This window comes from Megalobrama amblycephala, linkage group LG3, assembly GCF_018812025.1.
Source record: "Megalobrama amblycephala isolate DHTTF-2021 linkage group LG3, ASM1881202v1, whole genome shotgun sequence".
In the NCBI taxonomy this organism is placed as follows: Eukaryota; Metazoa; Chordata; class Actinopteri; order Cypriniformes; family Xenocyprididae; genus Megalobrama; species Megalobrama amblycephala.
In genome coordinates, this window is record NC_063046.1 from 58522851 (window position 1) to 58536793 (window position 13943).

At 36.5% G+C, this 13943-nt stretch overlaps 1 protein-coding gene across 11 annotated transcripts in view; it reads left to right on the plus strand.

Annotated features, from left to right (window-relative positions):
* Positions 1-13943, plus strand: part of tead1b (TEA domain family member 1b) — an 89186-nt gene that overhangs the window by 19003 nt on the left and 56240 nt on the right. For 10 of the 11 annotated variants that reach the window (XM_048186243.1, XM_048186241.1, XM_048186239.1 and 7 more), the window contains one exon: positions 9311-9563. In XM_048186243.1, the coding sequence (XP_048042200.1) occupies positions 9416-9563 (148 nt within the window). In that variant the 5' untranslated portion in view covers positions 9311-9415. Of the gene's footprint in view, positions 1-9310; positions 9564-13943 lie in introns of those variants that run through there. The other variant, XM_048186250.1, reaches the window with a different exon arrangement.

Consider the following 13943-nt stretch of genomic DNA (forward strand, 5'->3'; position numbering starts at 1 on the left):
GACTCAAATGGCTGTGCGCGTGAAGCGTACCTTACGAGACCCGGAGCAGAGCGCGCACCACTACAACAAGAGATGTGCAAACACAAATATGCTATTGAAATGCAAATTCGTACCACAAAAGAGTAACCTCTTAAAGAGCACATTTGTAAACCTTATTTAAGGTAGACCTTATTTAACCAATATGTGAATTAGCATAAGAATTATGCTAATAATGTTCATTATATCATGGTAGAAAAGCATATTACATCAATAATCAGTAGGTTTGTACTTCACTAATAACTTGTCCTTCCATATGTGACTCGCTTTTTTTCCTGGTTTTAAATAATCAGAATAATCGGACCATGCAGGCATGGGTTCACTTTAATGACAATGATGAAACGCCCCCACAGACATGTTCAATGCTCCGTGTGTCACCACTCATACGTTTCCTCTCTTCCGTATCCCAAGCTCTGGGGTTGTTGTGGCAGAGAGCGTATAATGGCATGGAGTTGTGAAGGAGGCATGTTTGGGCACATCCTGGCTGGTGTATTATCAGCGCCACACACTTATAATGCAACACAAATGTGCTGACACACTTGAGCACACAAACACAAAAGCCCTCACGTATACAGGCACATGTACAGGTACAGCAGTGAATGAGTGTGGACGTCTGTAATGTGTGTAGAAGGTTAACAGTGCCTCAGGGCACTACAGGGAATTACAACTTGATTGGCAGCTGCCATATACTGTATAAAGAAAGGAGGGAGGAAAAATAACAGTAAATCTATAGGGGGAAAGTGGGGTGAGTTGTGCCAGTTTTTACTTAAAGTGAGTCAACTTAAGAATGTACGTATATTTCAGAATGTGGTGCATCCCTGAGACCAATAACTTTGGATCTGAAATAAATTGTTTCAGAAATATAGCTTTTGGGAAAAAAGTGGTCTCGTGGCACAACTTGCCCCTGGTGCGGGGTAAGTTGTGCCTTTGGGGAGAATGCATTGGGGTAAATTGTGCCAGTCATTTCTTAAGGAAAACAGAACATTTTAACGTTATGAACTGTAATGCTATATGAAAGCAAGACAAATTCAATACAAAATTACTCATTTAAGGTTTATTTAAATATTGTCACCCTATTAAACTGTTGGAATAGCCTAAGTCATATTTTGTAGTTTTTGGGAAAACACAAAAAACTTAAATACCAAATATATCATATTTGTGAATCATTTCAGGCAAAAAGGCTTTGGCAATAGATGCCTGTTGACATACATAGAAGACTTTTTGTCAATTATGTAACATATAAGAATACACTGCATTCCAAATTATTATGCAAGTAAGATTTCAGTAGAATAAACATTCAGATTTTAGTTTTTCTAAGAAAATGTTTGTTTGTTTATTTATCCGTGTCTTTTTAGATAACTGGTATCAATCTCAGACAAAATAATTTACCAGATCTATGGAAACCCTACTTTAGAGGTTGTTCCACATTATTAAGCAAGTCACAGTTCTCATGCAATATGTGGAGGAAGAAAAATCTTTCTGAAGATGGAAATACCTGTTTGCTACATGGTCTAAAATCAAGAATGTCATATAGTTTAACTGCTAAAATGTAAGAGTAATTAATAATATGTTTAAAATAATCATAAGTTAACCCAGGCCCTTTGGCACAAATCACCCCGGACCCACAACATCATGCTAACTGCATAGACTCATTGTGTAGCCTGCTAAAGCACTAAAACATGTGTGAAATGTTTTCAAACTTGTCTATAATTGTTCAGACACTACAATCAAAAAACCTTGATCATAGAAATGTTACTTTGAAAGGGAAAAAAACAGTTTTTTGAGCTAAAATGTGCTTTCCTCTCATCCCATGTGTCTCTCTTCTTTGGAGGATGAGTAAAATGGGTGGCTTTTCAAAACTATGTGGTCACATGACCAATTTCTTCTATGGTTTTCCAGAAACAATGGGTGGAACTACTTCCCCCCTGGCACAAATCACCCCACTCTCCCCTAGCTATACTGTGGGCAGTGTGTGATCATAATCGTGATTATTCCTGTCACACAAGTTTTTATTAAAAGCATATTTATTGAATCGCTTTTGTAAAGGATTATTTTTTGAAAATGTAAATAAAGATTATTGCAGTATGTTTTTAACTAATCAATAAAATCGATAATGAAAATCATCGACAACAAATGTTATTATTGATTAGTCAAAATCATAATTTATTGGGTACTTTCTCAAAAGTATTTAAAATGGTCACATCCGAAACTTCACCATGTTTCGACATCATTGTTTTTTGAGTATTACTTGATAAAAGTTATTTTTTTATTTATTTATTTTTTTTCTGTGTACAACCGTTCAGAACTAACCATGTGCTGATTATCATCTTTGTGCTATGCACAAAAGCATCTAAAATTGTCACTACCGAAGCAGTCATGACTGAAACGTCATCATTGTTTTGGAAGTGACAAAAATAAAGTATATTGAATTATCAGCTTAGATGTTATTATAGTGTTTGGTTCAATGCATATTCAAACTAATGAATCCTTAACTTTGAAATCAGTACAAACAAATCTCATGAATTAATAAAAAAATATATTTACAAGGTAGATGTAAATAAAATCTTTATAGGTCAATGTAACCCTTCTTATTAAATTATTTATTATTGTGTTTCGGTAGTGACAAATTTGGGTAGAAGGGAAAATATACCAAAACTTTCTGAAAATACAAAATGAGAATTAACTGCACAATTACTAGAAATGTGTACCTTGGATATTATACAGTTTGCATACAAAATTTGTGGAAAAAGACTTTTTTTATTCTTATAAATCCAACGAGGCCAGGCTTGATACAGTTCTTCTGCTTCCCAGTAAAATAATAATATTCAAACCGTGTTATGTGTCTGTTTATTCACACAATGGTTTTACATACTACAGTAAGATGAATACAAAAAGTAGAGATTCAGATGAAAGACTACATCTCATCACATTACTATAGATAATGTTGAAATTTAATTTAAAATATTTCAATGTCTGATCCACTTTCTTCAGTGAATTAATTTTGTGTTGGGAGAAGTAGATTTTGGCTTGAGACATTCAACTAGCAAAAGGATTTTTTTTCCTTTAGTATTGTGTGTGTAAGTGTGCGCTCCGCACAACGTGCAGGTGCTCACATTGTTTGAGCACAGAGCAGCACTTGTTTCTCCATTATAGTGCAATTTTTAATGAATCAAAATGGAGAGGCTTCCAGCTACATCCTTTTTCACTCTTGCCAAAATGCATTTGTCAAGGCTTTTTGGCTGTGTGTGCGTCTGTGAGCATAAGGAAATCTCACTTTGTCTGTCATTCTGCAATCTTTGCAGTCGTTTACCACTTTCTGTGAGTTACATCAAGTTGTTACTTTAGGTAAGATTAAAACTTTTGCATTAGATTCTGGATGTCAAAAGTAAATGCTCGCCGTAATGGCTGCATGTGTGAATCAAAAGCACTTTATGGTCAAAATGCCACCTTAGGTATTAATGTAGTATACAAATCATATACACTTCAAAAGAGATATTTAATAATCTCTATCTCTCTCTCTCTCTCTCTCTCTCTCTCTCTCTCTCTATATATATATATATATATATATATATACATATATGAAGACTTAAGATGCAAAAGATCTGAAATTTTCTTCTAAAATGAGCATTTTTATCAAGCTTGTATGTTTAGGTTCAGTAATTTCACTTTAATGGCAATTAATAGGTCCTTTTCATTGCCATTAAAGTGAAATAACTGAACATAAACATACGAGCTTTATAAAAATGCTCATTTTAGAAGAAAATTTCAGATCTTTTGCATCTTAAGTCTTCATGTATATATATATATATATATATATATATATATATATCCTTGTAGCAGCATACAGAATATTCATTTTAGTTTTTAAGGTTGTAATTAAATTTTTTTGGCCAAAGCATTAAAATAATCATCATCTTGTAAGTATTGCCAATAATATCAATATTGGTACATCCTTAATATTAATAAAAAAAGAAGAATATTGAGAAATCCTTTCACAGCTCCTGGCTGGAAAACACAACCACAAAGTTAGAAGTACAAAAAAAAGACACTATAACACATTTTTAATTAAACATTCCAAAAATGTATTAATGTAGTATGTTTTTTAATGTAGTATATTTAATAAACATGTAAGTGTAAAATATTTGAAGGCTACATTTTCATTTATTTTTATTTATTTATTAATTTTTTTAAATTTGTTTTTTATAAATGAGCTTATTCTAGTGAATATTCATTTTTGCTTTGGTGTCTAGTATCATGAAATTACACTGGTATTGGTATATCAACTCCTTAAAATTTAAATTATTAAATTTAAATACTCCTTAAATTTTATTATTGTGATAACACTATAGATAAAATTTAGATTAGATTAGATTAAACTTTATTAATCCCCGAAGGGAAATTAAGTTGTCATAGCAGCTCGGTATATTCAAAATACACTTAAAGTACAAATACAGAAACTTTTTTTTTTTTTACATTTAAGTGTAAAAAAATTTTTTTGCTCAAATTTAGATTTTGCTCATGAGGTAAACATCCTCGTATTTTCATGTCTGTTTCACTCAGGCGTAAATTTAATAAGCTCCCTCCTAGAAGTAAAGAGATGGCTCCAGCAAACTTTTATCTATTGTTTGTCTCTATTTAGACAAGACATGTAAGAACTGACAGTTTGCTGTGAAATATTTCCGAGAGCACTTACAGTAAGACAACAACCCGATATAAAACAAAGTCTATTAGAGTCGTCTTCTTAAACGTTGTTCACTTTTGCCAAAGAGTTAGCACATGCATCGCTGCGAAGGATTTTCTTGGTCACATCTGATGAATGACGTCTTTATCAATTGCAGGGGAAAAGGCTAAAAGATAAAATCCTGCTTTAATCATACTCTCATTTATTGTGCATGTTGAAGTAATCCAATAATGCAGCGCTCTGGAACAAGGCGGAAATTATCATTATCTTTTAGGCGGCATTGATCTGGGCTCCCCATGAGAGATGTTGCATGAAATAGTGGCAGAGGTGAATCAGTTACGTTGATGTATCGAAGGCTAAATGATCATCGAGGGACTTCAGCCATGTCGCGTGATTAGGCTGTTTTTAGGCTATTGATTTTTCTTCTTTAACACTTGTTTCTGTAAATGCATGTTCATTTCACGTTTGTTCTGCAACAGCAAACATTGCTTGTCTTTACTTGTAGATTTAGAAGTAACTAGCCTTCGATGCAACCCATGGTTTAGTGACTAACATTTAACCCAACCGGATAAGCCCAGTCCAGCGGCAGTGATCCGCTGCATCGGACTGACTGTTTCTCTCCACTAAAAGTGGCTGCCTATCTAGAACCAGCTACTACACTTTCCATTACCATCAAAGGCAGAATAACCTCCAATTAATGTAAGTGGAAATGTAAATTCAGAGTAGATCCATTTGGTCTGGTGATAAAACTCAGAGCAGTGAGTGGTTAGAAATTGCCATGGCCTAGTGTTATTCTGAGCATTCATCTTGTGCAGTTTAAACCTTGCATTCATCTTGTGCAAATTAAGCTTTAATTCCTATCTCATTTTACTACCAAGGCTTAAATAATCTACTGAAAATATGTTCATTTGCTAAATATGATACGCCATTTAAAATAGACAAATGGTTTTGTAGGGTTTTTAATATTATAAAAAAAATTGGATTTTCAAATTATATTTTTTTGGTCTAGCTGCACCATCACAAAAATTCATTTCATTTTTGAAGTACTGTATAATCATTTACACAGTTGCTGTCATAACTTGTTTTCATGACAAATTTATTTAAACATTCATTAAATAATTAATATATTACTAACAGGTCAAGTAAATATAATAAATATGCCGTATATGCTAATATAGCGCACATATTGAGTGAAATTCTCCCCTCTAGAGTTCATTTCTCTAGTGAACTAACATGCTGTGGACACTAAATGACTTGCATGAGGTAAATGTAATGCTATATGAGATATTATTCTCAAGCTGTTTTAGTGATGTGAAGAAACACCATTTGAGAGATTACACGCACATCTATTTCATCTGTTCTTCTTCTTCTGCACTTTTTCCTTTTGTGGTGGTTAGCAAACACAGTGTGGATCGCCTGTGACTGACTGTATTCATCATCTAACTGCATGAACCGAACAGATACACTGATACCAGCTGCGCATCTCTCTTCTCTCCGACGGTGAATTGACACACACGCCCCCTCTCACTCATTTCTCTCATTCGCTCCGGTTGAATAGTGATTGTATTGCGCATAATTTTACAAAATTTTACCAAAAATTTTACCAAAAGCGCGTGCGGCATTGATCTATGTGAGTGGCGCGCACATAAAGCCGCCTCTCAGACAGCTTGTGAGTACCAAATTGAGTTCTTTTTCATGGCTTATTGTGCTTAAACAGTCAAATACACACAAAATTATGTCAAAATGCCTGTCTTGACAGGTATTCAGTGAAATACAGTCAGTTTTGGAATGTAAATATTTGAGAGAAAACACGTTGTGTAACAGTATATTGGATCTGTGCATAAGCTCTTAAAGTGACAGCAGCCTAATATTAATCAAAGAAGAAAAGACAAAGAGAAAGTCACTCGCTGCTCTTGACTGAATAACTTTTGTAGATTTTTTTTTTTTTAAGTTATATTTATGGGCTTTTGTGCCTTTATTTGGAGAGGACAGTAGAGAGCAGAAAGGACCTCGAGACGGGAATCAAACTCGGATCGCCGTAAACGCATTTGCGCCATATATCAGTGCACTAACCATTAGGCTATCGGCACCGACAACTTTTGTAACTTTAATTGTAAGCATTAATCTCTATTTAATTTTTACAGTGAAGACTCAAATCAGTGTCTTTTATGGCAGCGTTCCTTTTAAGATAAATCCCAAGGCAGATATTTCCAGTCATGCAATTGCAGCACCTTGAATGGGGGCAGATTTTTTTTTTTTATTATTCATAATTAATAAACTGTGCTTCTTTAGCTCAAATCAGGCTCACAAAACTTTTTTGCAGGCTGGTCTAGAGCTAACCTAAAACTACCTGTTGAAGTGGGATTGTTCATGTCACTTCAAAAGCATACTCTTGTCACTGGTATTTTCTATAGGGAAGTCAAACTCCATCAGGCGAAACAGACGTGTTAAGACATTGGCCTTAGCTCCCGCTCTCAAGTAGGCCACACGTGGCCAAGGGACCAATGGCAGCCATTTTTCAAGAAGGCTTTCTGTTAGCATATGGGAGCCAGCACTGCAAGGATGGCTGAAGTAAACATGTTTGTCTATGCTGAGCTCCTGAGCATTCCCCTCAAACTGGCCATCTTTAAACAGTTTGTATATCTGACAGTGGGGGAAAATGCGGTTCCAAGATGAGGTACTGCACTGAACAACCACATTATGTTTGCAGCAGCGCTGGAAGTGATTACCAGTGTAGTTCATTATTCAGTTTGGATGGAGGGGGGAGCATGAAGGCCCAAAGCATTTAGTGGTCAGAAAGGGGAGGCTTTTTTTCCTCTCTCATCAGTCTGTGAGTCTGTTCTGCAGTGTCAGCATTCAGCACACAAACACGGAGTTCAGTAAAAGCTCTCTCCACTCTCCCAGAGCGTTTCCCCCCTTTTTTTTCCAACAGCCTGCTCCCTTCCCCCCTCGTGAACTGACATTCTAGAAGAAACATATGCTGCTAGTCCACATCACAACAGCTTGTGCTGCCTGAATGGAAGAAGGCACGGAGAGAGGAAGCTGTCGGAAGGGTGGGGGAAGGAGTGGAGTGGTATACGGAGAAGAGGGGAGAGTCGTCAAGAATGCTCGCAAGTTCTTGAAGGTGTTGCATTTTGGACCTCATCAGTGGTTTATGTGAAGTTGGGTTGGGTGGAGAATATAAAGGAAATTAGAGGAAATTATTTTCTTACAGTTTATGATCCCAGTTTATGGGGTGATTTGGAGTAGTGACCCAAGCTGAGGGCTGGTAACTGGGAAGCTGCTGGTTCAAACCTTCTAAAGTCAACATGATATTTAAACGGACTTTATTTACTTTCTTAAAGGGATAGTTCATCCAAAAATGAAAATTCTGTCATAATTTACGCATCCTCATTTCGTTCCACACCCGTAAGACTTCTGTTCATCTTCGGAACACAAATAAAGATCTTTTTGATGAAACCTGAGAGCTTTCTGTCCCTCCATATACCTGACTACCAATTTGATACTTCAAAAAGTTCATAAAGAATCGTAAAAATAATTCATATGAATTTAGCGGTTTAGTCCAAATTTTCTGAAGAGACTCAATCTCTTTATATGATGAACAAAATGGATAGTTCACCCCAAAATGAAAATTATTCCATGATTTACTCACCCTCAAGCCATCCTAGGTGTATATGACTATCTTCTTTCAGACGAACACAATCAGAGATATATTTAAAAATATCCTGGCTCTTCCAAGCTTTATAATTGTAGTGAAGGGGGGCCAGATTTTGAAGCCCCCCAAAAATTCATCCATTTTAAAAAATAAATCTCACTATTGTATGTTGTTCAGGTTATTTATTTAGAATAGAGTAGATGGTAGGTCATAATTTCATTTTCATTCATTCAAAGGAATATGAAGGTAATATTGCCCTGGATGTTGACAAGGAGGGGCAACTCGAAACCGGCAAATGAGTTTGAGATTGTTCTGCTTTTGTCAGAGAAATTTCATGGTTTTTATGGAAATGTCAGGTGGTTTTAAGAAATGTTTAATGGATAAACCTTCTAGTCGGAAACTTAATTTCCTCAGGCAATTGGATTTAAGTTGCAGCAATCTTATATGCATGTCATCAAAATTCATGCTACAAAAAAGTAATCTGGGGAGCACTACCTTTATTTTCGGTATTGCCGGTTTGACTAACAATTTAATGGAAAGAGCATTTTACAGTTAAATGTAGTTAAAAAAGTGATGTGACGTGTAGCCAAGTATGGTGTTCCATACTCAGAATTTGTGCTCTGCATTTCACTCATCCAAGCGTGCACACACAGCATTGAAGTTGAAGTGTGTAGTTTCTCAGTGTTAAAATACTTTAAACCAAAGTCCAGTTTAATAGGTCGAGACAACTATGAGTAAGCCATTCATTGAATTCACCAAAGAGTGCAATCTCTGTAAAACGTTTGCTCTGTTTGTTTGAATGATCTTACATGTTCTGTCTCAACTGTGGCATGAGTTTAAAGAGATACTACCAGCGAACACTAACATCACCTGAAATCTTATCAGCAGATATCTGTGCTGGAGAGAGTAACCGCAACTCTGTTTATTGTCACTTCCAGGATTCACCCTAGTTTGCTCCAGGCTTCGGCTTGGAGGTCCCAACCGCCACCATTGATCCCAGCAGCTGGAGTGGCAGTGAAAGCTCTGCCGAGGATATTGAGAGGATGAGCGACTCAGCAGACAAGCCCATTGACAATGATGCTGAGGGGGTGTGGAGCCCTGACATAGAGCAGAGCTTCCAGGAGGCACTGGCCATCTACCCGCCCTGTGGACGCCGCAAAATTATCCTCTCGGATGAGGGCAAGATGTATGGTAAGAACACTGTGCTTCTTCCAAACGATACCATACAGGATATGGCCACAAACAATCTCTGTGTTTCTTCAGAAAACCAGTCAACAGTAGACAGAAAAATGTAAGGTGTCGATTTTGGTGTAGCTCAGTTGATAAAATATAATGTGGCAAATAATAACACCTTGTCCTTACCAGCTGCAATTGATAAATCTCTTCAGTCGTCATCTGAGGTACATCTGAAGTATTCATCAGGGGTTAAAATTTGGAATGGTCCAGAGAGCATGAAGTATCATTTTCACACATGAATTGGCACCTCTGAGTCCTGACCTTAAATTCATTGAAAGTCTTTGGGATTTGCTGGAGTAGACTTTACAGAGTGCTCACCTCTTGCGTTGTACAACATCCTGACCAAAAAGTATTTAATCTTTTGATTGAGTAACCTATTAAATACTTTCTTCATACAGTTTTACATACTGTCTTATAAAGTTACATGGTTTGAAAATATTGATTTATAAAGAAAACAGATATGTTCCTAATTCAGAGTATGTAAATTTTTGTGTAGGCTAGTCCACTGGTAAGGTACGTACTCTTTGCCCGCCATCGACTTTGTTTTCCGGCTATCCATGTTTTCACTGTTATATGGTAGGGGGCGCTATTAAGCATCTTCTGAAAGAGTACAGAATCTCCGGATCAAAACACAGGAAAACACAAGAAGCAGAAGCAAGTGATAGAAGATTGCTTATGCAAATGAAAAAATAAGGTGATTATCAAACATTAAACAGCATATAAATCAAAACTGCCTAACATTACCGAATGCAATGTTGACCCAGGAAGGGTTACTTCGATCTACTCCAACTGTGTTTTGATAATCGTTCTGAATCCCATCCGGATGTAGTCTTTGTCATTCAAAAATGCGATTTTCTCAGCTTTTTGTTTAAAATGTTGCTTTTTAATGAAACTTACTCACATTCAAGTGTTTATAAGAAAGGGCGCATGAATCTAGAATAAAACATTTTTAAAAATGGAAAGAGTTAAATTACATTTAAAGGTGATAGAGAGGATTTTTTCGTTGACTGAGAACCCAAAGACTGTTACTGAGTTTTTGAAATGAGCGCATGCGTAAGAACAACCCCCCTCCTTCACAACCCATTTCAAAGGAACGCCTCCCAAAACTCGTAAACACTCGTATTGGAACACGAGTGTTTACCACCGGCATTCGCTGTGTCGTGTTTTTTGGATTCATTATATCGGACTCACCGCAGGTAATTCATAATCTGCAGTTGTTACTCCTGTCTCCTGACAAAAACATTGCATGCGGCGCTTGTGGAGTGTGGAAAGTTACCGGACAGCGCTGCCGCACACGTCTCTCAAAAGGAACGTCACGGCAGTGATTGACAAGCCAGAGGGCCAATCATCGCGTAAACGATTGGCTGATGTTTTTAAGGCCCTACCTCGTGCACAGATGATGTATATTAATATTATTACTTTCAGTGCACCTAATAAATAGTCTTTTATCAGTTAGTAAAGACAGTTTCAAGTAATATTGCAAAAATGTATAAAACAAAAATCCTCTTTAGCACCTTTAAAGGAGTTAAATTACAGTTAAAGGTGTATTTTAAGTATTAAAAAAACCTAAATAGGAGCATAGTAGTATACTTAAAGTGCAAAAATAATATATACATAGTAAATTATGTTCACTTAAAGAAAACTTACAGGTACACTTGCAGTATATAACTACATAACTAGTAGTTTACTTATTTTCATAAACTAATAAACTAACTAGTAAGCTATTATTGTACCTATAAGTTCTCTTGTAGTATAGTTGCAGTTTTTTGCTGTTACACTGAAAGTATACTTAAAAGTATACTTTTATACACTAAATGTGGGCCAATTTAGTCCCAAGTAGTATACTTGGGACTAAACAGTATACTTATAGTACAGTAACAGTATACTTATAGTACATTGATATTAGTATACTTACTACCTAAAGTGTACTTAAAAATACACTTAAACTTTACTGAAGTATACTTCATAAAATAAACTTGAAGTATACTTCTGTTTCATAAGGGTCGCTTAGTTCCAATTTTTGTTGCACTGGGTAGCTTCAGCCACGGTGAAATCTAGTCAAAAATCTTGCTCAGTGGCTGTATATTAAATCAACAGGAAATCAGAATTGTCACACTTTTATGATACAAGTTCCTGGTCTTGTTGGCCACAATTCAGGTCATTCCAAAGAAAATAAAATCTGTTGGGATTCATGATGCATACTTCCATACTTGTAATGAGAAGCATTTATAAACAAAAGATAAGCTCCCTGCTGTCAAAATAAAAGTTTAATGGTTTGGTGTTTGAAAATGAATGAAGACATCCATAAGTATTACTTGTCTTATTGAAAATGCTGTTTCACTTCACATTATATAAGTAATATGGATTATGAACACTGTTTTTCCATTTAAATATATTTGACTTTTACTGTGGACAGAGAAATGACTTGTTGCTGGAAACTTGTCACTTTGCATCTGGTTAAGACGTGTTGTAAATGTCACATGACAAGGTAGCATTGTTGAATCCCCTACGATGTAGCCTCAGGGTTGAGTGGATCGGTCCCAGAGGTGAGAAGTAAAACTGAGGGCTCTGAGGAATCACGTGAGAGTGAAGGGGTGGAGAAGATGAGAATAATTGTCAGTCAGGAATCTCTGAAGTCTTCGCGGGCCTCTGCAGCAGGCTTCCCGTTCGTTGGGTTGTTGAGTAGTGGGAGTGTAAGTAAAGCAGCATGAACTATTAGTCAGGAGCAGATGGTACTGCGGCTGTCACCAGCTGTGCCACCCCCTCCTCCTCCTCTCCTTCTCCTGCCGTCCTCCCCCTTTCCTCCATTCCTGGCTGGGTGATGTCATGGAAAGAGGGAATATTTTCTTTCTGCGGTGTTGGAGTCCCTCACAGCTTGTCAGTGTCAAGTGAAAGCAGAAGGCCCTCGGGGCATTCGTTTGCAGCTGTCATGTGACCCCTCCGGCCAAATGAAATGTAAAGTTTAGGAGTGGCAGCAAAGCCTCTCAGCTGCCACTACAAAAGTGTTTTGGGCAACACTGCACACCCTCTGCTCTCAAACTCACTTTCATTCACTTCCTCCGTTAAGAATTAAAACACGAAAATAAGTTTGGCTGACCAGTTTTAAATGACCAAGTCCAAGTGCAAGATACACTACTGCTCAGACTGATATAAAGAGGGTTTATTTTGGGGGGGGGTTCTGTATTATGTTATATAAGTCAATGCAAAACTTAAAGCCAGATTATGTAATTATAGTACAATAAAATGTACAACCAATGATTTACACTCCCATTCAAGATTTTTAAATGTTTTTGAATAACGTCTCTTATGCTCACCAAGGCTGATAATTTATCTGATGAACAATACAGAAAAAAAAATAATATTGTGAAATAATATGATTTTTAAAGAACCAGTTTCTAATGTAATTTATTCCTGTCATGGCAAAGCTGAATTTTCAGCATCATTGCTTCAGTCTTCAAGGATCTTTCAAAAATAATTCTAATATACTGATTTGGTACTTCTCTTGGTACATTTCTTATTATCAATGTTGAAATCCGTTTTTTCTGCTTAATATTTGGAATACTGTGAACACCATCATGTGACACTGAAGACTGGAATAATGGCTGCTGAATATTCAGCTTTGCCATCACAGGAATAAATTATATATCGTTGGCCTCATAACATAATTGCCCAGATCATATTTCAAAGGCAGATATCACAATTTGGCCAAAAAGTGACTTAGGCAATTATGCTATGAGGCTAACGATATTGAAAGATATATATACTGAAAATCGATGCTCCGCTTGATGGAAATAACATCACAAACATGACAATTTTTGGTCAAGATCTTGTATTGACAATGCAAGAGGTGAGCACTCTGTAAAGTCTCCTCCAGCACATCCCGAAGACGTAAACTGAGGTTAAGATCAGGACTCAGAGGTGCCAATTCATGTTTGAAAATGATTCTTCATGCTCTCTCCCAACCATTCTTTTACAGTTTGAGCCAGAAGAATCTTGATATTGTCTTCAACGGCCATGATACGTCTTCCTACATGGTTGTTTAAAGGGGACCTATAATGCCTCTTTTACGAGATGTAATATTAGTCTCTGGTGTCCCCAGAATGTGTCTGTGAAGTTTCAGCTCAAAATACCCCACATATTTTATTTATTTATTATAGCTTGTCAAATTTGCCCCTATTTGGGTGTGAGCAAAAACACAGCGTTTTTGTGTGTGTCCCTTTAAATGCAAATGAGCTGCTGCTCCCGCCCCCTTTCCAGAAGAGGGCGGAGCTTTAACAGCTCAACAACAACAAAGCTGGAGAATCTCACGCAGCCAAAATGAGGATTGTCAGTAAC